At 43.7% G+C, this 26,579-nt stretch overlaps 1 protein-coding gene across 5 annotated transcripts in view; it reads right to left on the bottom strand.

The window, feature by feature from the left end:
* The window catches only part of LMO1 (LIM domain only 1), a 79,068-nt gene that overhangs the window by 39,902 nt on the left and 12,587 nt on the right, over window positions 1-26,579 (bottom strand). Inside the window, exons 1-2 of one of the 5 annotated variants that reach the window (XM_005029160.6) lie at window positions 13,008-13,160; window positions 11,972-12,073 (exon numbers count right to left, since the gene is read on the bottom strand). In XM_005029160.6, coding sequence (XP_005029217.1) covers window positions 11,972-11,996 — 25 coding nt within the window. In that variant the 5' untranslated portion in view covers window positions 11,997-12,073; window positions 13,008-13,160. Of the gene's footprint in view, window positions 1-11,971; window positions 12,556-12,799; window positions 12,949-13,007; window positions 13,161-15,514; window positions 15,861-25,227; window positions 25,347-26,579 lie in introns of those variants that run through there. The other 4 variants (XM_027461548.3, XM_072039346.1, XM_027461550.3 and 1 more) reach the window with 4 other exon arrangements.

A 26,579-nucleotide genomic window follows, 5' to 3' on the forward strand; every position in this document is an offset into this window, starting at 1 on the left:
CCATTGCAGTGAGGTATAATTACCGATTTAAAAAAAAAAAATCAAGTTATTTATTCTGGATATTACAGGCTAACACGTAACAGACATCACCCCATGGGCTCCAAAGGCTCCAAGGGCAATTACAGCCTCGCAGGTCAAGACCTATTTGAAGGTTTTAAAGTTTGTGGATCACTGCTCTCAAACCGAGCAGCACGGGCAACACCTGCACACACACCTGCATGCCGAAAAGCCAAGGGAGGCTTCTGGGACAGCGGCTGCTTACGGATTTTGACACTTGGATCAAACCAAATCAGATCATTGTCAGGAAACTCAGGACCTGCAGACACAGCTTTTGCCATTCATGTCCAGGAGTTCATCCAGAAGCACATGCTTTTTCTTTAATTGGTGAAAGGAGCATGGAGGAAGAGAACGTCACTCCGCTCTCCCTGCTCCCCCAGTAGGGCCCCCCTTTTATTTCACTTCCATGGAGATCCCAGCCCAGCCAAGTGACGGGTTTATAAAATTTTAATAGGAAAGAAAAAGGTATCCTCAGGCAGGATCTTACGTGCAGACTTTCACCATAAATGAATGTTCATGAAAATACGGGTTTTATATGGAAACACTGACAGAGCTTCATACACTGTGACATAAATGTCTCTGCAAGGACTGACGACCAAGGAGTAGCGAGTCCCACCTTCTGCAGCCAGAGGCTATCGTACCATCTCATTCTCTAACCCAAACAATTCAGCTTCGTGCCTCCACTGTTCTCTGGGGAAGGCTGATCTAAAGACCATACTCTTCAGAAGCCCAGATGCTTTCACGCTTCTGGCCTGGATATATTCCTGGTCATTTACAACCACTTACTGTAATGACAATTTTTGGGGGGCAGAAAAGCTCTTTTCCTTTCCTCTTTGGTGTTTCCTCTCCCAGTGTCCTCATACAGGGCACACGAGGTCAAGCACAGAGCCCTCTCTCTTCAGGAGGATCCCCTGAATTTCCACTTGGACTTACTGTCCTCAAGTGATCTGTGGCACACCCACCGCAGACAAGGTGCCTCCCTCCAGCATTAGCAGACATACATGTAGCTATCAGCAATTTACAGTTCAATTCATGCTGGGATTGTGTCTCCTTTTTTCCACAGCTGTCCCATACATCAGTTCTTTTAAGGTCAACCATGACCACACATTCACACCACCCTTTTTCCCCTCTTCCTCTGCTATTTCCAACTGATGCTAATTCCTGCTTGTAGCTGGTCCAATGATCCCAGCAGAGATCAGCTGGGGCTTCTGGAGTCCTTTTCTTACTCCTATTTCATAGGAATGAAACCAAAGGGCAATAAAAGACGACTTCAGCCCCACTCTCATCAGTTACCCTCCGGTGGCATTTTCATAAGAACAGGAAATTTGTACTTCGTGCTCATAAAGCAGCTTGCCCACCCTCTGGACTAAAAGGCACGCTGAACAACTGTTTGAAAGCAGAATGCATGGCTTTGGATCTATGCTACCACTTGTTAAAACAGCGATACTTGAGGCTCATTTCCCCTCGTCTCCCAGGTTCAGAAGAGAAGCATTATTTCTCATTCACAAAAAAAAAACAAAACTGATGACACCAAGTTGCATCATGTTCAGGCTGTTGTTCCTTAAAGCAGCTGCAATTCAAGAGCAGCTCTTCACAGCTAAGGTATACCAGTCCTGTACAGAGCTAAAGTGGTTTGCTATTTTTTGTCCATCATTGCCTATGTACGTACACATCTGTGAATCAAAGTTTTTCTTGCACAAAACTTGATGCTTTGTGATTGCATGAGGAAGACAGGCAACCAGGAATGGTACCCGCATGCTGGAGGAGAACAGTGGTTCCCTTGAGTGCTTCGTAGTCCTCGGGTGGCCAAGGGCCAGCTCCACCACAAACTCCACTTGATCTCTTCACAATTTAATTGTCATTCTCTTTAGCGTACGCACGCACAGGGCAGATTAAAAAAAAAGACGTGATGTGCAGGGTGGAAGCACCATTACACAATATTAAAATGTCAGAGGTTTAAGCTCTGTGTTGGTGTAGTCATAAGTTACCAACAACCACTGATGGCAGACATAAAGCTTCCCTTAAATTATTAAGCATAAAACAGCAGACTGTAATATTTTGCTAAACCAAAGTACAGACACAGACAAAGATGTCATTTCAATATTTGAAACCAGCAAGTTTAATTTAAAATAAGAGCAAACCAATAAGCTCAGAAAATAGCAATGTGTGAGAGGAAAATTACACTGCTAGAGAAAAAAGTGGAAGGACTTAAGAAATTTATAAAAGTAATCTCCAAGTGGAAATTAGAAATCAACCCCTAGAAACAGAATAACACAAAAGAAATATTACTGTCCACTTTCTAAATCAATATAACACTGCTACACGACAGAATTACCATGGTAACTCAAGTAAAAAGAATAAAGCAATTCTTATTATTTCAAAATAAAATCACAGCCTGAAGCCCAGCTTTTATTACAACTGCTGATAGATCGCTGGCTTGTATTTATCTGAAATATTGCTTTTCAATCAGCTATTTTATGAATGTACAAATTTCACCAAGCAGCCCACTTAGACTGAATGCTTAAAAACCCCCAAAAAGACTAGTCAATGAATCGATTATACATACATGTGGTTTTTAAGGGAGCCTTATTATACGTGTAGTGCGTTTAATTTATTTTATCCAAATTAAAGAGAGATAAGGGAACGAGAGAAAGTTAAAGCCTTGTTTAGTCTGACCTCTCTACATTCCAACTTCGGTTCCCTGCAAAAAAACAATAATAAGAAAGAACAAAGAGGAACAACAGCCTACTCTAAAACCTCCAGCCCCTGCACAAGGACAGGGAGTGCATGTGCATCGGGGGGTGCGGACAAACACATGCACCAGAAGAGACACATCTGCTCTCTCCTGATCAAAGCAAGAGAGAAAACACTGTCTAAATACAAAGTTACTCAAGGACGTTTGGACTTGCCCTGCTGGGTACTTCAGGCATTCAAATTGTTGTTTGTACAGCTTGGGAAGCACAGGGTGCACAGGATACTTCGTGCTGAAGCTGCTAACAGCAGGGCTTGGTCAAGTTCCCCCATGCCTCCACTGCTGGTGCCACCTTTCAAACACGGGGCAGAGCTGCATGCCGCCTTGGAGCACCACCCCAAGAAGTGCCTGCAGACTGTCAGGACACCTTACAGCATGCTCTTACCTCATTTTCCTGTCCAGGCCCAGAGCTGGACACCACAGGAGGAGAAGGAGTTTTAGATACCCCCCTCCTCCTGTGCTGGGCAGGGCAGCGAGGGCCACGCAGAACAAACCTGGGACAACCTGCACAGAAACCCAGGTGCTCGCCGGGCACATCCTGCTGATACCCAGGCCCTAGTGGCAGGGGATGCCAAGGCGGGGTGCACAAAATGCTTAGTGCTGGCAGAACGCTCTGAGGATTAAAAGCGGCCGTGATATGCCAAATAGCATAGCTGGAAGTAAAGACAAATGCTGCAACAAGAGCAATAAGCCACCTGCCAGCTGTCTTTTATATTAAAATATTTCAGTGTTCTTCGAGCTGCTTAATTTCCCATTTTGCTCAAAGTCCAGAGGAACTTTGTGGGTTGCTAGCTTTGCCATGCAGCAGTGACATAGCTCATTATTTTTAAAATAGATTTAGAAGCTGTGATCGCATTCAGCTCAAACTAAAAGTATGCGCTGTCTGTTAGTGTAATGTGGTCCTTTGCTGTCTACTGCAAATGGGCTTTAAAAGCAACGGTGGAAACAATGTGTGCTTAATCTGAACGTGGACTGCAGAGAGGTCACACACTCAAATATCCTGTTTTATGTGGTATCTGGTTGTGTTTTAAAACACTCTTTCTAGAGACTTCAAGCCAGCTGAGGTCACAAACAATCATATACAGATTAGAAAAGGGAAGGAGCTTGGGGGAGCGAAGGGGAGCCTTGTCTGACACTGAAATAGGACACTCTAAATTGCACTTAGTATTTCTTTAAAAGAAAAATGGCTAAAGTAGTAAGCTTCAGAGAAGCAGTAAATACAGGGGTGGTTAAAGAGTTTTTATTCAAATAAAGTCTTGCCCCAGGAGAGGGAAGGAGAATCTTGAAATATGGAGATAGGATTTTACATGTGCTAAAAGCATCAGTGTGACACTTTTTGGAAAAAAAAAAAGGGGAGGGGGGGAGAAATACCTTCGTTGTTATACATGACAAAATAGCAACTAAATGTTTGCTTTGATCCCAGCGCATAAAGGGTGAAGCTTTTAGGCAAGGAGCGGCAGGTGATCTCAGCTCTTCTGCAAGTCCTAATGCTCCTAAAAGCCACTCTTCCAGTTTCTGTAATTGGGCATCAGTAGTTAATGTAGTATTGACTGCATTACATGCTCCTGTGCATCCTCTCACTAATGCCAATTGCATCACCTTGTACATTTACCATATTGCTTAGCCAATAGCTGTTAAAAGCAATCCAAATCATGAATCATATAGGAAACTTTTAGCAAGACACGACATCCAAAGGAGACAATTTACAGTTGAGTTAATCTGGGTACATTAGCGAGACATGGATTCAGGAAGACAGACCAATTTATGTTACTTTAGTTTTACCCTTTATTGCTTTGTATAGGCAAATGAATGGAAGGGCATGGAGTAAAAACAGATATAAAGGAGTCCTTTTCAAAACAGATCTCCATTCTGTGCAGACAGGTCAAAGGGTTTGAGACTGATGCTTGGTTCAGGCTTTCATAACCATAACAGGGTACTTACAGAAATCATTTTCCACAAAGGAGTATAAAGATAAATATATAATGGATTCTGAATAATGTTCAATACCCACCCCCACTACAAGTACATTAGGCAGAAACCAAGTTGCTCAACATTACCCAAGGCAGAGCCTATCCACAAGTCGCCTGCCAGCGAGAGTGCCAGGAGGCGGCTTCACACAACGTCCTCTGCTCACGAGCTCCTTCAGGTGGGAACCCAAGGCAGGAGCTACTCTGCAAAACACACCAAGGCTCACCGATTCCAAAAAAGTCCTCCACCCACAGATCTCTACTGTGTCACTTGTCCGTATACAGAAAGTAACACCTTCCTCTGCTACTTTCCTTGAAGGGATCATATCCTTTAGAGAAGTATACCCATCCCTCTAGAACAGCAGGAAACGACACAAGCATTACAGGGATATCGGGTAACCCACATCAGCTGGGAGGTAGAGCCAACCAGGAAACAAATTAGCAGCAAGTGTCCTCTGCAGAAGTACATTTTGCAGAACAATTTCACACTGGTTGCTTAACCAAAAGATGCATAGCAAATTGACATCGCACCTTTCTGCTCTTCTGAGCGAGCCCAGCAGCGCCAGGAAAAGAGAGGAGATGAGGAGAAAAGGGACACTTGGGAAGTGAGCTGCTGCTGTCTCCTCTCTTTCGAGTAGTGAGCAATTTGCATTATTTTTAGAGTCAGAGGAAAAAAAAAAAAAAAAAAGAGGTAAAGAAAATTTAGGGGAAGCAATGGCACATCAGCCAAAAACTTTACAAAAGAGAAACGGAATTGCATCCTTTAATATTGGATTCCAAAGTACTGGGAACTCTGCTGTTCTACGTCTGTTTTGAAAAAGATCATGATTCTCCTTTGAAAAGCTTCCAGAACTCCCTTCGAAAGAGTTGCACATGCAGGGAAAATGCCAAAACAAAACATTTTCACTAGCTGATCAATTTAAACAGCTGTGGTAAAGCTGCAGCCACTGGCACCATCATTAACAATTTAAAGCATGGCTGCTTTTGTCTTCCTTCCCAGTTACATTCTCATTATGCCTTCTTATTTATTAGAAACACAGTCCTCCGGAATACATTTCTATATCTCAGATCCATAATAAACCGAGTAGGAACATCCCTGGCTTCCACTCAAATGGATGTTTACATTGGCGAGAGGGTTAATTGTTTAATTCTGGTCCAAGTTCTCAGCAGTTCAGTCATGAATATGCAACAATCAACCACTTTTTCTTTAAGAAAAGCCAGAACTGTCAAAATCAATAGTTTAAAAAGAAGGCAAATATTACTTTCACTGCCCAAGTCACCCTTTCAGAGTTTGATTAGCATGCAAGGAACTCTGAACACTGGAGAAAAGAACTCAGAAACGTTCAATGAAATTTAAAAACCCTCCACATTTGGACAACAGCCTCCATTATCTGCTTTGATGTGCGATGTATGAAGAAACTAGCTTGCAAGAACATTCACCGGAAAGGAGAGCTGAGCATCTGTTTGCACAGATAGCACCCAACATCGCTCTTGAAAAAACTTAGGCTCGGGAGTCATCCTGTTGGAGAACAGAGAAAACACACGCACACACACTTACACGCTGAGAATTAAAAAACAGTAGCTGCTGCAAATTGTTCTCAGACCATCTATAGGTTTAATTATGTTAATCTAGTAGGGAACAACTTTCATTTTACGTCGCCCCTCCCTCCACCCCCAAGTCTTCAGTGAATAGGCTCTACATTCACTGAATAAATCATTCCCTGGCAACAGTTACGCACATTATTGAAGTTGGGGGCAGTGATTTCTATACAGTTTAAAACAATGTCTATGTATTCTAAATGATGACAGTTCTGTCCAATTCTAAAAAGATATAGACCCATTAGAGTTTTATAGTTCAGCATTTAGCAGCATCTGCAGTGCCTTTTTTATTCTTACACCGCAGTGCTTAATGCTTGATGCCATTATTCTGATTTTGAATTGATTTCAAGTAAAATACCTTATTTGCCATAAACTTTCATATTCTTTACTGAAGTAAGACTCCTCGCAGATGCAGTTGGTCATAATGCTAGAAGAACAGTTTGCCTTTAGCAGGGACATAATAGTTCATGCTAATGACAGCGAAGCAAAACTTTGAGCAGCAAGCACATTTACAGATAGTTTTATTCTATCTCCAAACACAAAGCCTGAAAACCTTAAGAACGCCTCCAAATGAAATCAATTAATCCTCCAACCATGATAAATTTCTTAACCATTTAAGAAACGTATTTCAGACTCTGCTGTGACCCTTCATCACCAGACCTAATGGATTACTTTATTAATAATGCACTGCTCTTAAAAGGAATTTTTCCGAAGATTCTACCATAAGAGAGTATTTTCAGAATGGCTATGACAAACAGGCTGACATGTTCACGTTGTATCTATTAAAGATAATAAAATTTAACACTAACTCCAAAGAAGACAAATTATGGTCTTCTGCCAGGGTATCAAGCATCCTTTCTACTATATTAAACCAAAGTTACAATGCTACTAATTTCCAAGAACCAGTTTATTCTTTTGCCATATTATCCAGGCTGAAAACCATTCATATGCTGTTTTAACACTTGTTATGCCAACCAGATGACTAGCACATCTCACTGGCATCTGGGAATGAAGAATGATGACACCCTATAAAGATGCCTACCCAGATCTTTCAGCTATCTCATCTGAGAAAATACTAAAAATATTTGATTGCCTGTCAGGAATATACCTACACAACGCAGTTTGCTCATGTTAGGAATGCAGGCTCCTTTCACCCATCTTCTTCTCATAGAAAGAGCAACTAGTTTTCATTAAATAGAGATCTAGGTTTTCAGTGCTCCAACTACAGTATTTTTCATTTCTTGAGAAGGTTTAAGCAATTACTTTACTATCTCACAGTTGTCTCATGCCTTGGTATTTGCCATTTCCATGTGCATGGGACTCCTGAGGGAAACCTACCTTGACTAACTCCAGCTCTGTACTTGTCAGCTTTGGAGAAACATTCCAAATTATTTTTTTTTTTTTTGGTTCTTTCTGGCAACTGAGTCTCACATGGTTTATTCCTCTGTCAAGTGTGCTCTGGTCTTATTTGGATTCCTGCTTCTACAACCTTCTCTTGCCACTGCGGTACATCTGAATCCCAAAACAACAGTCATAAACTAAGGACAGACTGAGCCCTGTGAAATTACACCAAGACCATGGTGTGTCAAGATCAAACCCTCAACAAACCAACAGGTAACCCAGCTAAACAGGGAAACACAGGGTCTTTGATGACATTTATCAAACATTCTTTGAATAAGATGATATTTGGGAAGATGTTAAGTGTTTCTTTTTTTAAATGGGAAGCTAGGTAATGCTGGACCAAGGAGAAGATGGTAGGTAGATGGGAACATGACAGAAAAGAAAAAAAGAAGGAAAAGAAAGACCAGTTTCAGGAGTATTAGACAATAAAAAAAAATAAATAAATCCATGTCATGTGAGTGGAGAAAAGCCACCCTGCCATTTCCTCTCCTCTTTCTTTACACAATTCTTCAGTAGGTTCATCAGAGAAAGGTACCTTAAAAAGAAAACTAAGAGGTACCAGCATCATGGAGAAGAACTCTTCTTCCTACATGATACTATATTTCATTAGGCTTGTGGGCAACCTGTACGTGCTTTATTTTTGCGTATATAATGATTTTTATCAACAGAAGCAGATTGTCAAGGCTTATCTCGCTGGAGGTATGTAACTCTCCAGATCCACCTACCAGGTGTAGGTACCCCCAAGCTGGCAGCAGACACTCATCCATGAAATCCACCCACAGCTCTGCTGCCCTGGCTAGGGCGCTGTGGCACCGTTCTTCTAACCGCACTTGTGGCCTGCCATTATACAATCAATTTCACTGCTTTTCTAATTCCAAATGCTGCTTTTCTTTCCTCCTGTGCAGGGTGAGATGGGCTCTTACACAACAGGGAACCCAACTGCTGCCACTAATCCAGTTTCAAATTACCTAATATTCATTGCCCTAAATACCTCCCATCAACCTACGGCCCATTCTCCAACCCCAACACACACAACTACTGGGTGTCTATATTCTTCATTTCATTTTAAAAAATAATTAAAAAAATCCATAGCTTCTTTATCTTTTTTATTTCATTTTTAAATGGAAATAAGGCTTGTGTACCGGCACACTTTTAACACAGTCCTCCCACGTTATTTACTTGGCCTACTCTTGCGATCTATTTAATCAGAGTTCTGCTTTAAAACACAAAGGATCCATGATTTGGGGTGCTGCTGCCTGTGCAAACACTGGGACAAATATGCAGCTGATCAGGGCTTTTACAAGTGCACGTACACTCAATAATTTGGTTCGAGGATATGATGTCTAGTTAACACAGTACAAGTTAGCTAAAAGGAAACTTTCGCCCTCCCCACACATAACAAAGAACCGTGATTTCTATTAGTGCGTTTCATACCATACATGCTGATTACTAGGCTGTGCTTCATTGTTAGCAGAGATTACAGCTGGGATAAGCTGCAGCTTTTTCCTAATTGCTATTATGATGACTGAATTTTTGTTTTGTGTCAAGCATTATTCACACATTATACTCAAAAATTTGATCCCTCCATGATGCATTATTGATTCCATGCAGGCAATCACACTGCCGCCAATGTGAAGAATTAATTTGGGCTATTCTACTTGATTTGCATTGCTCCATCATAGCAGAACATAATTCTATAGGGAAACACAAATTGAAAAGGAAGATTTAACAAAATATGTAAAATGCGGCTGTTCTTTAGAAGAGATGAGTCCTGAAAGGGACGAAAAAAAAACAAAAAACCCAAAGCCCAGCACAACACGTGTGGTCCAGTAAGAAATAAGGTCAGCCAGCCAAATTCATCTTAGTCAGAGGAAGGTTACAAGAGTAGCCTTATGCCTCTAATAAAGTAAACTAGCTTGCTTCAACTTATATTGCCAAAGAAAACAACTGAACACCTCTGAGAGCAACACTGCTTCAAAGCCTTTGAAACCCTGTTAGCTTCATTTGTTTTCCCAGCATAAGCAATACTCAACCACTTAGCGTGTCTTTTATCCACAGTCCAGTCAACTGCAAAGCTGAACTAGAAGATGTGTAACAGATGCTTCACATCTTTTTTTTTTTTTTTTTTTTTTTTTAAATGGGTTCTACTCTGTTAACAAAGAAACTTAAGGGATCTCAACAGAAATCGAGATGGGGAATTTGTTCTATTTTTTCGACCTGAAGATTACCTCACAGATCTAGGATGCCAACTTCATTAGCGCAGAACCAATGCAGAAGTGCAGGAAAACTTACACAGGGGTGCTGTGACCTCACCTTGCTCTATACTTAGTCAAAATTTGACTGGAATCTGTATAAGAGAGCACCCCAACAATGATGCATTTCTCCTTGGGATCAGATTTTAAAGGTGCAACATCTCTGTGAAAAATCCATTCACATTTTTTCATTGTCCCAAACACTTCACACCAGAATGGAACAAAAACTCATGTTCCATCCCAGAAGCTAGACCCAAATTCTTTTCACATCAGTACACTAGATTATTTTAGAAATCAAAGGTGTCATGAGATAAAAGACCTCAAAATGCTAGATGCAAAGCATAGTATAGCAATCCCCCCGATTTTGGTGGGAGGCAAGGAAGGAAGAGAGGAGAGGAACTTCAGTACAAGACCCTCTGGTTAAAAGTAAGCGTATATCTGCTATTTCCAATGGTCAAGCCTTCTTTTCTGATTATCCCCCAGTACAGCTTTACCTTGGTTTTAAAATACCAGAAGACGGTTACAGGCTGGGGAACAAAAATGATTTTGCTGCAACTTATTAACATAGGGCAGCTTTCAGTACCGTTCATAATGCCCAATTAGCACACAGAAAAGCAAGTGACTTTGAATTACAAGTTTTCTTTTTCCTCACATACTTTTAAAAGTAATGCACATGTTCAAGTAAAATCGATCCTACTGTCAAAATGGTCCATTTCCATTTTGTCCAAGCACACTGGATCCCTTTGAATAGTTGTTTCTATCTGCAGCCTTGGAAGTATTCAGTAATTTCTTATACTTCCAATAGCAACTGTTAATAACTTAAAAAAAATAATAAAATCATAGAATCCAGCGACACACCTCTTACACAGCACTTCACCCACCTATAAAGGTGAAATGAAGCACTGAGGTAGTAGCTACAAGTGTGCGCTAGGCGCTCAGATGTAGCTCTCTCTTTTGCTACACACGGCGCCAAGGTGGAGGTCTTTGGTAAGAGGCAGTGCCATTGACTGAAGTCCATCTGGACGAATGCAGATGATTTCCACTCTGCCCCTATTTTAATCTTTTCTCTCAGGGTACAAGCTATGAGGGGAGTCCTGAGCCCCAAAGCAGCCCTCAGGAAAGACCTCATTAAGAAGTTGTGATTAGACTTACCGCATCCACCCTAGAAACTACTCGTGACCTAACGGTTCGGTTGCACGCCCTGGTAGGCAACGTGCACAAGACAGCACCAGGTTGTTCTAACTCATCGCTAACACCATCTACTGTTCTTTACACCAGTTTCTTTACCCTTAGTCATCCTCAACAAGGACTAGCGGACTTTAAAAAAAATAAAATACATGGGAAGTCCTAAAATAAGTTCTATTTCAGCTTCACTCATTAAATTACCTCCCAGGTGAACCTCCACTTCTGCCATTGAGAGAAGGGAGTACACTCTTAGAATAAGCTAGCGCTCTTTTTGCCAGAGCAGCTTATTAGCTTATTGTCATTATGTTTATGGCTACGAAGGAAAGCTGCGAGAAATAGATATTAAAGGCGTGCATTAAAGAGACCCAAATGACATGCAATGGGAAGGAAGCATCTCAAAATTAGATTTACAATAAAAGCTGTTAAAATAAATGGGCTAAAATGGGGATATGAGAGTAAGTCGTAGAACGAAAAATATAAACAGATATAAGAAACCAAAATCAAGCTGGTTTCGCTCTCTCCTTCAGCAAATAGAGCCTGGGGTAAAGCCTTCTGGACTGGTTCGATCATGCCAGAGAAGAGATTAAAAAAATAAATTAAGAGCAAGCATGCTTTTCTCAACACAAGGGAAAATATCCGAGCTGAAGGCAGAGCACTCCGACACGCACCGCGCGCATCTGTTTCCGAACTATTTATTTACCCATTCGCAGCACCCAGAAGCCACCAAGCAGAGGCTTGCACAACCTCAGCCCACCTACCGTCCTCCTTGTCCAGCACCATCATCTCGGCAGCCAGGAAGGGTCCGGGGACAGATGCTTCTTCTCCGGCAGCCTCCGCTCAGGGGAGGAGAGAACAAGTCTCTGGGAACACAAATGAGCTACGGTACAGCTGATCGTCCTTTAGCAGCAAGTGAGCTCTAATTACCCAGTTGTCCAGCTTTTAACCTAGATTGCACTCAGTTAGAATTACACTCGGAAATAAAGCACTTCGCAGGTACAAAAGTAGGTGAGCCCGCTTTTGTGCCGCAGAACCGCGAGGAACCAAAACTGCAATTTAGGCAGAGGGGGGGGGATCGGAGCCGTCTCCTCGCCTCTCGCCGTCTAAACGGCTCAATTTACGCAGCATAATCTATTTCCCCGTTAATTGCCTTTGAGAGCTCGCAGCCCCGGCTGGCGCGGCTCCCCAGCTTCCAGCCTGCCCGAGCTTTTCCCCCCAGCTCCTCTCGGACCCCACGCGGGGAAGGAGGCTCGGGGGGGGGCTCAGCAAGGCGAACCCGCACCCGCCGGCCGCTGCCTCCGCCTCCCGGCCCCCGAGCCCCGCCGCAGCTCTCCCGGCTCGGCTGGGCACGGCTCGGCTCGGCAGCACCACCTGCCGCCCGCCCGGCCCCGGCCAGCCCCGGCGGGGGTCCGCCGGCAAACTTCGGGGCCCCGGGGGTATACGACCCCTGTCGCGACACGCGACGGTGCCGACAGCCCGGCTCGGCCCCGCTTCCCAGCGGAGCGCACACCCCGGGGGGGCCGCGCCGTGCGCCCCAAGAGGCGCAGCTCCGAGCTGGGACCGTGCGGCCGCTCCCTCTGCCCCCTCACCCGAGGAAAGGCTCCTTTCCTGCTCCTTTCCTGCTCCTTTCCTGCTCCTTTCCTGCCTCCCCGGCGCAGCCGATCCGAAGCCTGATAGCGGGCTCCGGCTGTATATCCCTACTGCCGGGTTTTAATTAGATTCCTCATCCCCAGCTGAAGTGGCTTTTCCTTCGCCCTTCATTCAGGAGGCTTAATGCCAGCAGTCCTCGAAACGTACCTGGTGTGAAAGCTGTCGTGTTACGCGGAGCCGCTCTCAGCCAGCACTCGGAACAACTCCTGCTCCCCGCTGATGCCAGTTTGCAAGTGTTCAAGAAGTATTTTAGCGTGAGCGCAGCCACCCCGAGTAATCACTTCAAGTAGTATCGCCACCCGAAAAGGAGAAGGACCTCACCCACAGGTTAAAGTCTAAGAGTTAAAAGCATCAGTGCAAAAACTAAGGAGAACGCAGGCTCTTCACCACGTGAAGCATTTTAATACCTCTAATATACTACTGGCCCCCCTTAGGAAACGATGACTTCAGAAGTGTTTCATCATTCTGTTTGCGTACTTTTCAATCCCCTCGCCTTCAAAACGGGCAAACCTACCCCCAAATATATGGTACATTTAAACTATCTGGTAACTGCAAGAAAGGCAGATTTTTGATAAAGTTAGCCACCGCCTACTACAGGCTTAACGCACTTACAAGAACCAATATACACGTTATTTCTTCGCTGCTTCATAATGCCACAGAAGCTGGATCACCCCCTCTACAAATGGGTATTTTTAAGCGCTTTATCTGCTTACTCATTTCACACACCAACAATAAAAAAAGTTTTCTAACCCCCAACACATTTGTACAGCAATTAAAGTCAACTACAATTAACACAATCTGTCAGAATTAATCACGATACCTCATGTCAGTTTACTTTTTTTAAGCAGAAATCTGGGCTTTGCAATCAAAACATTTATGTATTTGAGAAATATCTTAACTCATTATCCTGAAATTCATAAATGCGCTGCGCAGTGCGTAGGTTGGCTTGCCCACAGCAAAGCCGGCAGTGATTTACACAGGAGAGCCGACTAAAACGCAAGCCTTGGGGAAGTTTTTCCCTCTCTACTTTCCTCTTTTTTCCTCCACCTCTCTCCTCGCAGCCTGTAATGTTCATTTTGGGACGGTGTTTGCCAAACTTCCACTGTAAAGCTGTATTTTCTAATACCAAGCCACACCGCATCCGTCAGGTTACATTATGTCACTTCGAACACACGAAAAGATGTTACCTCCTGACATAACTTGACATGATGCCATAACACATCAAGTCAAAAACATGATTATTGCTGTTATTTTTTCAGTCTGCCCCCTTCATCACCAATGATATCTGGAAAGGCCACAGCAAAGCGTTACAGCATCTCTATTACTTCTCTTGGCACCGAGGTGCGCGTTTGCCAAGGAAGGTTTCCACTCACGAAGCCGTACAGCGGTTACTAGGGCCCATGGGTGACATGGGTGTCGCACTAGGGCCAGCACGGCCCCAGAAGCATTACTACAACCCAGCCCCAGAGGCTGGCCAAGCGGGCAGCTGCCTTCGAGGCCATGGCATGCCAAGCAGCCCAAGGAGCACGTTGCAACCTCTACCTGCAAGGCAGTGAGTGTCCTCCTCCAGGATGGCTGGGGGTAGAAAGTGTCTCTGATATTCTGCCTTCTCCATGGTGTAACAGCTATGAACACCCTCAGTGCTGGAGGAGACCTCAAAAGAAACCCCAACAACAACAAAAAAAAACAAAACACAGCAAACTCTCGTAAAATCAAGGGGAGAATCGGATACTCGCCACAACATCATAATTTTTAGATGGTGGAGAGCAGGCTGGTCTCTGGCAAAAAAAAAAAAATAGAGCCAGTTATAGGAGGAAAACAGACCCACTTGTATTAACAAGCTCACTCAACCTTGATTTTAAAAGGAATTGGGTTTAGTTAGCAAAAGCTTCCATTTTAGTCCATTTGCAACCTACGCAGGTCCAGCATCCCCTTTTAACACTCACAGATGAGCGGGCAAGCGGAGCCCCTTTGAATCAGGCAGCTAGAAACGTATGAAGGTAAAGTGAGCTCTTCACATGAAGAGTTTCTTTTCGCAATCTCACCTCCTGTCCCCAATTTCTCCAGCGCACTTTTAGAAGGGAGCACGATCGCCCCCCCCCCCCCTTTAGCCCTGCTATCCCCCCACCGTCCCCTCGTACACAGCCGCTCCTGGGGCTCCTGGAAGGGGCCGCCGAGCCCTGCTTGGGCAACCAGCGGCTCCGCTCTCGGTCGCCAATACCACCAGCCCCGAGCCCCTCGGGTGTGACGAGCACGCCTGTGGTGCTCAGCGCAGCCCCGGCCCCTTGCTAAGGGGCCGCTCCGTGGCCCACGGCTCCCCCAGCCCCCTTGGGACCGCGCAGCCCCGTCGGGGCAGGTGCAGGCTGGCGAGCGGGCTCTGCCGGCAAGCAGCCGGGACTGGGGCACCCATGGGTTCATACTACTAAAAGGCATCCGCGGAGACGCCGAGAGCCCGTCCAACAGCCCAGCATCGCGCCGCTTCGGAGGGGAGGCTGAGGATGAGGCTGAGGCTGAGGATGAGGATGGGGACCGGGACCGGGGCAAGCAGCGCAGGGAGCGCCTCCCGCCCCCCCCCCCAGTCCCGAGCGGGACCCCCCGAAGTTCCCTGGCAAAAGGGGCCGCGGGGCTCCCCCCGCCTGCCACCAGCCACCTACCGTCCTCCTTGTCCAGCACCATCGTCCCGGGCGCCGGGGGCGGCCGCCGCCGCCTCTCGGGCTCGCTGCGGGGCGGCTCCGGGAAGGCTGCCGGGAGCCTTAGGGCCGGCGGAGCGCCGGGCTGCTGCTGCTGCTGCTGCTGCTGCCTCGGCCCCGGCCCCGACCCCAGCCCCGGGCGCCAGCCCAGGTGCGGGAGCGGCGCGGGGGGGGGTGCCGGGGGTGCCGCCGGCCCCGCTCGCTGCCACCCGCTGGGGTAAGGACGGTCCCGGCGCGGTGGCGTGCGGCGGATCGCGACCTTCCTCGTCCCCCCCCCCCCGCCCCTCAACCTCGCTGGCGCTCCTGCGAGAGCTTTCCCGGCGTCTAAAGTGCTTTTCTCTTGATTTCGCTCTAAATCTAAAATTATATTCAAAGGAAGGGGGGCGGGAGGGAGGAAAGCTGCGAACCTATCACCGAAAGCAAAGGCACTTGCCGCCTGCCTCTCTCGCTCGCTCGCTCTCTCTCTCTCAATTTATGTGCTTTGCACTCTCTCCTGCTGCTGAATAAATGCACACATTTCCCAGGGACCCTCAGATTCCCCTGTTAATTAAATCAATTCATTATGCTCAGATCTGATTAGCAGCCCCTTCCCCCCCTCTTTGAATCAATTATTCAATACACAAACATAATTGCCTGTGCCAGAGGTGTCTAAGTATTAGCTTATTTAACTCCAAGGACACTAATTACCCCTAGGGCAAGGGAACTTTTCTCATTAATTCTGACAAAACACAAAAGCACAGTTAAAGTGTGTGTGTATATACGTGTGAGAGAGAGAAAATGGGGGAGCGCACAGCCGAGGAAGGGAGGCATTACTCTAACACACGTGTTACTGTATAACTAAGCTCAATTTTCTGTCTACCTTTTGCATTAGGTTATTCCCCACAAGTCCCCTTCGCTGAGCTCCCCCCGACCTTCTTCCCCCTTTCTCTTTTTTTTTAAGCGAGGAACAGATCTGCATTGCAATGGTGGCAGTTGCAGAATGAAAGCGCTTGCAATCAAACACGAAAAGCAAAAAGTATACAGGACCGATGGGGAGCAAAGCAGGATTTGCAAATAGTTTTGTTTATCAAAGCAGAAAACTGTGTGGCAGACAATCTTCTGTACTTTAAAAAACCCGTGAAAGAAATGGCCCTCTGAAGCAGCCGGTAAGATGATACATAATCTAGTATGTACTGGGAACAGTTCTGAATTGTTTACCATTTGAATTAATGTCAGTGCCCACTATTAATGTACTTGCTTCCTACATTTACCATAATGGGCTTGATTTCCATTAGCTGAAGCTGCAACGCTAAAAAGAGCCCAGGCAAGACTGATGCAAACTGAGATCGACCATCATTGTAGCATCTGAGACGCATGACTTCTGGCTTGCCTGTTACCCAAATTTTACCTCTGCGTGAACCTCCTTTAAATAAGAAAAAAAAATATTAAAAAAAAAAAGGAAAGAAAATGGAGTTGTAATTGATTCCCCCAAATTAGGTTTTTACTTTCTAAAGACCTGTATTGTTCATGTCCTCGATGTGCACAGAAGTATTGAAGATTTTCTTTTTGTTTCCTTAGGCAATGCATGAGCTGATCCATTAATCCTTTTGGCTTTATATATCAGGAAACTAATATTAGCTCAGCTCATCTATTAGGTTTTATTTAGCCCCCCCCCATGTTGCCTTTAGTTATACTTTTGTTCAGACCGGTTCTCCTTGAGGTGAAACAGACAATTTTTGGTAGATATCAGGGCAGAAAATGGTGCGAGTCACCTCATGGGAACCATCCCCTGCCCAGTTCCCCATCACCACGTTCCCCCGTATCAGGACAGCCATGAGAAAACTTGCTCGGTTGGCAACACTACCCGCTGGCCTTGGCACACACCTTGTCCACACCGCTAAAAGCCAAGCAGGGGAGGCTGGGGGAGCCAACACAAAGACCTCCTCTTCTCCCCCACCAAAAAAAACACTGCCAAGCCTGCTTGGCAACAAACGTACTGAGTTACATTCATTTGCAAGCATAAATATGTTTGGGAACATAAAGTTGTGCTTCATTAGTGCACTATAATTTGTATGTACACGTGTAAGGATAAAAATGCCTTCAACTTTGTAACGCAACAAACCCCGTTAATTCTCTGGTCATTAATTTCCAGTGTAGGGCACACACTGCACCCACAGGAACTTGGCCTGTCTACCTCGATGAAGCTTTTTTTTTGCCTCCTGAAAGAACCCAGCGGCACTTGAAAAATACTAGCCCTGGAGAGCATCGTGCATTGACACCTTCCTGAATGTAGTCTTGGTCCTCGAGCCTATCCCTTTTCTCACCATGGCCAGGGAGAGTTTTGGGTGCAGAGCCAGAATCTCAGGGTCTTAGCATGCAACCGCTAAGGCTCGTTCTGAGTTTGCTACAGGGGTGATGCAGTTTCATCAGCAATTAATTAATCGATTAATTAAATTCGATTAATCGATAAGTTCGATTAAACACAGACTTACTGAGTAGCAGGCATTTGTCTGCATGCACTGAAGCTCAAGGTCACTGTTGGGATGCCAAGGGTGAAACAGGAAGAAACTGAAGAAACAGATGTTGACTTCGGTACCATTCTTAAGAAGTGTTGTTCACACTTGAGTTGAGAGAGATGTGGTCACTGGAGATGAAAGAGGTGGAGGGAAAAAGCAAGAGGCAAATTTGCACATGTGCATGCGCATGAGGGAGCGTGACACAAGGGGAGGAAAATAATGCAGAAATCCACAAAACCTAAAACGTCCAATTCCCAAACAAGCGTTCTGCAGTTTGCTGTAATCCTACTGTTACAGTTACACGGATGTGGGGGTTTACAGCCTTAATAAGGTCAACCCCAGTGTAAAGGTCCCACTTTAGGTAAATGACGTTTACAGTGTGGAGAAGCATTGTTCTGCATGGTTTTCAATTATATCTGTTCAGCGAGTCATTTCAGAGAAGCGAGCAAGTCTGAGTAATTTCTGAACCTCCTTCACCCAGCAGAATGTAAATGCCACACAAAGAATTTTACCACACGCGTTCGGTGATACCCTGGCACTACAGAGGAGCAGCAAGTTCACTCCTTCCTAAAGCACACACACGTGCAACGGGTGCCAGGGGGAGCAAGGCTGGCACAGCCCTGACAGAGGCCAGCGCTGGAACTGGGAACAAGCCTCGGTCGCGAGCCCCCAGCCTCTAGACCAGTTTATCATTAACATTCCCCGTTGTTCGCTCCTTTACAGTGCCTTACACACGCTCTGCTTAAGCAACGTTGAGAAGTCATCGTGCTCAACACTGCAGAAACTACGGATAAAAGAGACCAGCTGTGCTCCACCCAGGAAAGCCTCTGGTCTAATACTAACTCCTGCTACTCGAGGGAAGGGTGGCAGGAATACAAGCACCTGTGTGCTGCAGCAAGGAGCAGGACTCAGACCTCTGGCTCTTCCCTCACTAGCTGCTCTTACTTTTCTTTTGCTGGTCTTGAGCACAAGCAAGACAAATTGAAGTTTCTTAAGAACAACGTGAGGTTCTTATTAAATTGCAAAGGAAGCCTGCAGTATACTTAAGTCAAGCCTTTAGCAGACCCGTGAGGTTTCATATTATCCTATGCTTGAATGAGGCAGATGACTGGAGCAAAAACCAGCTAATGACATAAAAGCATTCTTCTACTTTCAGTCTCTCTTAATTAAGGAGTTGGTTAATGTTTCAGTGTTGGGAATTATAAAGCTTCATCAGGGAGGGTTTTTTTTTTTTTATCTTTCAGCTGACAGGAGAAAGAAAAATCAAAAACAAAAAAAAGAAAAGAGGAGGTGATTAAGTCACGCACCAGTCAGAACCCAACACTGAAGGCAGGATCAGGCCATAGCAAAGACCACTGCCATGTATGGTGAATTTAGCAGCTATTTCTAAAGTCAGATTTATGAGCAGATGAGAGTTTTGTCCGCCAGTTTAGACACATGGGTTTTATTTCTTGAAATCACCCAAATAACCAAGACAATTTGCACGGCTCTATACTAAATTAGCTACAAAAGATCTCCCCTTTATGTTACTACCCATTTCAAAACCACTTGCACCTAGCTTGATAGTGTCAGAAGAGACTGACCACAGGCTTGACCTTATACTGCAATTCAACAATCCTGTGAAGGAGGAAAATCACAAGTGCTCTGAAAAGTTATGTTCACAGAGAACATGGGCTGCAGTTCAAAAGACCACTTAAATATAAACCTGAGATCTACAGACCTCAGTTATATCTAAACTCCTGCTTGATCTACTTAACGTCTCCACATACGCATTGTAAAAATAAGACTCAATTTTGTTACTGTTTTGCATGAAATTAATGTTAAATATTTTTTTTCTGTAAATACAGGCTATTTAAAATAAAATAGTTAGTTCAAAATACAGCAATTCCTTTGATAGAGTAAAAATGGCAAAGCTTCAAAAACGCTACCTCTAGAGAATGAGCTCTCTACCACTGTGATATAAGGCTGACACTTTAAGCCATTAGGCTTTACAACCTGTAGAGATCTTCTAGACAAATTTACAGCTAATAAATTACTTATTCAGAAGTTTTGCTTCTGCTCTCTGTAGCACAAAGTTAAAAAGAAATTTTTTATTTTTTTTTTCAAAAATAAAAGACCACCTAAATCCTTGGTCTGCTTCTTGGTTTATAGGAAGTTTACTATGCAAAACCTGCTTCCCCAGCACAGCTTGGTTGCAATGAACTCCACAAAGTTTCTTTCTACAGAAGAAACTGTCATCAGAAAGATTTCTTGAGTATTAAATATTGGAGCATCAGGTTGGGTGTTGCATTTTGCAGATCCATTGGTGTTTCCTCAGTACCCATAGGTTTTGTGGAGAAGGACAAGCCTACGAGCCAGGTAAATGGCTTTAGAAGAGGCCCAAATTATGAGCTAGGACCGGCTGGCTCCAGGAAAAGCACTCTTAGAGGAGACTCATCTTTTCCATGAGAAGCCTCCATTGTCCTCCTAGTTCTTGAAACTTTCCCAGGCTCAAGAGAGATGTGTTCTTCTGTCTGCATGGTGAATCAGTTTTTGATGGTGATGTAAAATTTCAATTCATTCTCAAGTCAAGCAGGAGTTCAGTATTGTACCTTTAGCCCAACCTCTCTGAGCAACTCCACACATGGACTTTGGCTCTGCCACCTCTTCACACAGTAGTCTCTGAGCAGTTTCCAGAGTCTTTAATGTACATGAAAAGAGATCCTAAAAAAAAAAAAAAACAAACAAAAAAAAAAAAAACAAAAAAAAAACACACACACCAAAAAAAAAAAAAAAGAAAGACCTACCAAACCTTACCTGTGTATTACAGTGATGGTGCTTGTATAATGTCTCTCACTTCCATCGGGACTGATAATCTTAACTGAAGAATGTCGTTCTCTACTTTAAAGTTCATTGCTACTGCAATATTTTCTTGTATATAGCCCTGTCTTTTACTCCTCACCTCAGAGGGTGTGGTAGGTACACCTGAAAGACAAATCCAGTATGCACACATTTGCCTCAGTTGTTTTATGGAGGAATCCAGTGAGACAGCATCTGGTTCTGGAGTGACACATGGAGCTCACGGGCTTGTTGCCACATCCACTGTTGTGATCAGAGCTTATTGCTCCCAGCCTGATGTCAAGCAGAGACTAATCAAATGTGAGATGGGTGAACAGAGGCAGAGCCATGGAGCTGGCTGCTTCCGAATCTGTTGCTTTTGGTTCTTCCTTATACTGCAGCAGCACGCGAGGTTCCAGTTACTGATACATTTTTTTCCTCATTGACTTGCTACTGAAGAGACTAGGCAAAATTAACACAGTAGTCAGAGGTGGAAAGCCATTAACTGAAAAGATCTAATGCAAGATATAATGCAATGTCAGGCTTACGTTGCTTCGTGGCGACATTCTAAGACGCTGCCAATGTCCCCCTTGTTCTGTGACTCCTTCTGTGTCTACTTGGCGTGGTGACACTTACCAGATCTTCATAACGTCATTCCAACAACATACCAATTAAAAAAGGTTGATTCCATAGGAAAAGAGTTACTTGCTCAGTAGCGGTAGGTGCACACAAAGGACACCGCATGACTGTTGAACACTCAGCCGAGGAATTCCAGTTATTCCCATATCCCACAGCCAGAGGAGGGACTGTTGCACCGGACCGTGCTTCGCACATGCTTTCATCAGTGTCCAGTTTGGTCTGAAGCTAAGGGTAATAATCTTCTTGATCCATTAAAGAGCAAGAGGAGAAAACACACCCACAAACCATAGAGCACTATTTTACTTTTTTTTTTTTTAATTTTTATTTTTTAAAGGAAGAAATAAAGAAATCTATCCTGGGGAATTACACAATTTCTCCAAAGACAGAAACAAATTCAACACAGGTGAAAGCTACTGGAGATCTTCTGATAAAAGTAGGCAGGTGGAGGCTCTAATGAAGGCATACACTATAGTACACATCTTGCCAATGTTTCTTAATGAATAATACGTGCACTCAGATGAGAGTAATATTGATTGAGGTCTGCAGGGAAAGTTCTCTAAGAAAAAAAATATTCTAGGAGCAGAGTCCTTTTTGGAAGATTCTGCTCTTTTCCTGCTGCAACCTTTCCCCTCCCCTCTCTTTGTGCTACCCAAAGCAGCTGACAGCCAAAAAATGAAAAGCCTGCCCTGCATCTAATGTATCTATCAGATCCAGAAAGAAATTTATATACCGGTACTAAGAATGGCTGCACCATTCTCCTTAGCTGGTAGAGGGCACAGCAGTGTGTAATTAGGACTGGATTACTTTACTCAGAACTGGAGCAGAGAGCAGATGTCATGCATTAATATTGGCATTTGATTCCAGACACTTTCTCTGCCATGTTTGCAAAAACAATTTGCCTTCCTATCTTGGATCTTGCCTTGCATTTACTCTTTGATTGCTGCAATGCAAACAAAAAGCCACCACTGGCAACATGAATGTAGGACAGGTCTGTACAGAGTGCGCAGAGTTTGTGTTTTAATTCCTAACGTTAAAAAAATAATAATTTTCTGATCATATTGATTAGATTAATATAGCTGATATATTCCACTAAATGCCAGCTCAGACAAAAGAGGTCATGACATTATAAAGCATTTGTTAACATAAGCCAACAGGAAAGAAAAACATACCTTATTCCAAACTGATGTTATCAGATATTATCTATAGTACATATGAGATACATCTCCCTTTTCAAACACGGACAACCTTCCCTCCCCCTCCCCACCTGTTTTTTTATACAGGGGACTTCAGTTTTGATTCTACTCCAGTTCAACATTTCATATACAGAATCCTTCCAGAAGGCCTAGAACCGAATTTCATGCTGTTAAAAAATACTGGCCCGAATTCTGAACTGCAGCCAGCTTCCATTTGATAGCAGCTTTATGACTGCAGCTGGGTTCTGGAGGTTTCTGAGGAGTAAAAGATGATCTGCTTTCATTTAGGAGAATCCAGGGTGTGATTGCAACGTTTTTTTTTTTTTTAAAAAAAAAAAAAAAAAGAGGTTGGGAAGAACGGCAAAAAAATACATTGCATTTACAGGGCCACAACGAAGAGACCGGATGATCTTGAGCTTGTGGACCACAGAGTCCCCATGAAATATTTCCCCTTTTTTCACTGCACGCAATGGTGGCAACTCCCCTAGTCCTAAAGAAGGGTTGTACATTGGATAGCTTAACAAAATGACTAATTACCTCGACAAATCAGGAAAAGACTACTGAAACCAGGCAGACAGACCATTCAGGACCAGTAAGTGTAAAAACTGCTATCCTAAAACAAGAAAATAACTGGAGTAAAATGGTAGCAGTTGCCACAGTTCACTTTAAGCAGGTGAGAAACTCAGTCTCGAAGCTACAAAGATAACTACAGAAATTATATCGTTCTCTCAGTGAGAGCTAGAAAAGCTTCTTGACTCACAGGGAGGTCAATAAGTGAGAGCCCAGTGGATCATTTGTTGCGTTTTTAATGCTTCATGGCTCAGGGTCAGTCAGAAATCCCTATCTTAAGGTCATGGTTAGGGCAGTCTGGAAAACAATCTTGTTTCTTTTCTGTTACTGGCAAGGCCTTGCTAGGCTCTGCTATTTCTCTCTCTCATAGCAAACCATTACAGCTTACTCCTCTGAATTTAACTGTGGTTAAATTCACCCTAGGCACTGACATGCAGCTTCTCGGGGATCGCAGTAGCCTGGAGGACCTTCTCTGTAGCTCTCCATAGCATTACAACACAAGGCAACAAACACCCAAACAGAGCTAACACTGGGCAGCACTCAGGGGAGTAAAATTCCTTACAGTGCCCATTGATAAGTCAGTACTAATATTTATTTTTAGCTTTTTTTTTAAAAAATAGCATCAGTGAGACAGAATGAGGAGCATGGACAGCAGCAAACCTACCTGTTAAGTAAGCACTGAGCTCCATTTCTACTGCTCTAGCCCCATGCCACTGCAGCAGTGTGGCTACACTTGACACATGGGGAAGCAGTGATAATCATCTATCTCATAACCTGCTTAGGAGACAGTCTGACTTTGAAGAAGCTGGAAAGTACAGTTCAGAGGGCCTGCTAATGACTACATCTGTTTTAAATAGACATATTTTGACTACAGCTTCCATACCAGTCACTGGAGTCAAGCGATCACTTAAAAAGGCTGAGATACAACTCTGCAGTATTTTACAATGGATTTAATAGCTAAGCCTTAAAAGAAAAAATACTGCCATCCAAACACACAGCACAGGCCTTTAATGAACACCACTCACCGCTTAAATGTGAATTCACACTACAACACTCTTGCAAATGATCTATAATGCCTTACATTGCTAGTATATCAAATTTGCATAAATATCCCTCAAATATTTATAAACCAATAGATATAAGCATGCATTTACAGGTGAATATCAGAAGTGCATTACACACACAGTTCTTACACGCTAATTAATTCAAATAATCACATTTTGCCTTATTAAACATTATGTGGATAAAATATAGCTTGCCGTCAATTCGAAGCACTAAAATACTGTTAGAAAGGAACAGCACTGCCAAAAAAAGCAAGAGAGAGAACGTGCACATACAAGAACACTTTACTGAACTGCAGCTATAAGATCTAATGCCATGGAATGACTAACAATAATGTATATATTACTTTTAAACAAGCGAGCAATTTTGGATAACTTTCCACTTCTTTGTCTGGTACTTCAGTTTCAGCCTAGCGAGCTATAACTGTGCAACATAAGCAGAAAGCAGCAAAAGAGCCTGCTAACCTGCTTGCACATTTTAAAAAAGGTCTCCTCAGAAGCAAGGATAATTCCTTATTTCCTCCAGCTGCTTATTTACTGGTGCTTTCCTGCCCTCATTTAATTAGAGCTAAAAAAAACAACAGTAACAACTGTCTCTAATAGTTTTTTCAAAACTCTTTCCCACTAACAATCCCTTTACTTATCAAGAGGTACTAAGAAGCACTGAGGACATCTGTGTAGTTGGGAACAAATTTCTAAGTCAGCCCCCCTTTAAAGCTTTTATGCACCTAAGAAGTCTAGCCCTGCCTGAAAGACGGTGATTAAAGTTTTTAAAGAGTACAGAGATTTTACAGAGAGTAGTACGATGCTCAGGACCAATTAAATGTCATCTTAAGTACTTAACTGAAGCATTTTTTATATACCAGGAATCAGTTAAGTGGAAGGTGCCAAATTAAACTTACATTTTAATTTTGCCATTGAGTTAATCTCAAGAGATTATGCATCGTATTTCAAGAATGATTTGAGAAAGCTTTCAGTAGAACAGTCTCCGTTAAGTTGGCTTCAGAAGCACTGCAGAAGTCTGTAAAAAGAAAACACACAAGGGAAATTCAGCATACTCAAAAGCAAATAAGTGCAAATAACAACAACGACGACGACGAAGTGTTGCAATTAAGACCAAAAAATGCAGGTGGCATCACATGAGGGGGTCTCAGCCAAGAGAGTATCAGTCTGTACAAGGACATTACGTGAGTTTGTTCTGGTTTCAGGCAAGAGCCATAAAACCCAGATTTTCCTTTCTCCAACATGTGACAAGTTAATTTGCCACATGTAATAACATGATACAATGATCCACATGTCCTTTCTCTGATGAATGCTTTTCTCAAGCAAATATGACCAAGAAATTTTGGGGAGAAAGTAATACAATAAAGCTTTTGTGAAGGCAGGAGGTCTTGTAGTTGACTGGAACTAGGAAGACTTGAAATTTATTCCAGGTCTGGTTTACACTTTCCATACGGTGCATGGCAAGTCTTTTAGGCACCAGAAGTCAGGTGGCAGGTAAAATTTTTATACATGTTTACATGTTCTTGGCGCAAACATGTAGAAAGCAGAAGATTTACATGGTTAAATGGACACAAACTCTGGTCGTAAGCCCAGCCTAACCTAACCCTGGCCAACCATACCCATGCCTTCTTTTGGAAGGGTAATTAATATTATTATTATTTTACATGGATTATGTCAGTGACTGGGGCTGGGGGATGGTCCAATAACTAGAGCACAACTTTAACGACAGCCGTTAGTATGTGGAAGGGAAAGAGTAGGAATACCCTGGGCTGGCTTTCTTGCTCATGCAGGAGCAATGTGCAGCAACTCGTACCTGTGTGTCCCACACTACGACCTCACTTGGGAAAGCAAGCAAAATGTAGTAGTGGCCATCTTCCTGCAAAATGTGGGCAAAAGGCTTGTCTTCTTGTTCTTATAACAACATACACCACCACGATCTCTGAGATCACACGCCAGCAGATGGGAAGGCTGGTTTAATTCTTTCACGTGCCCGAGCAGATGTCACCTGCACCAGCTACCTCACCAAACAGACTTTTCTGGCTTAGGGTGTGCTCCTGCACCTTCTCCTGTTTAATTTACGTGTAATCATTAATAAATCATCGGGCTGGAGGAGAAAACATTGCTCCAGGTGATGGAATAGGTTACTCATCCTGGTTTCCACTCGCTGCTTTACAGATTCTATTTTTGTTTTACATTGAACAGTTTTTGTCTAAACTGCCATCGTTGGCATAGGGATTTGACCCCGCATCCC

Source organism: Anas platyrhynchos, chromosome 5 (assembly GCF_047663525.1).
Source record: "Anas platyrhynchos isolate ZD024472 breed Pekin duck chromosome 5, IASCAAS_PekinDuck_T2T, whole genome shotgun sequence".
NCBI lineage: Eukaryota > Metazoa > Chordata > Aves > Anseriformes > Anatidae > Anas > Anas platyrhynchos.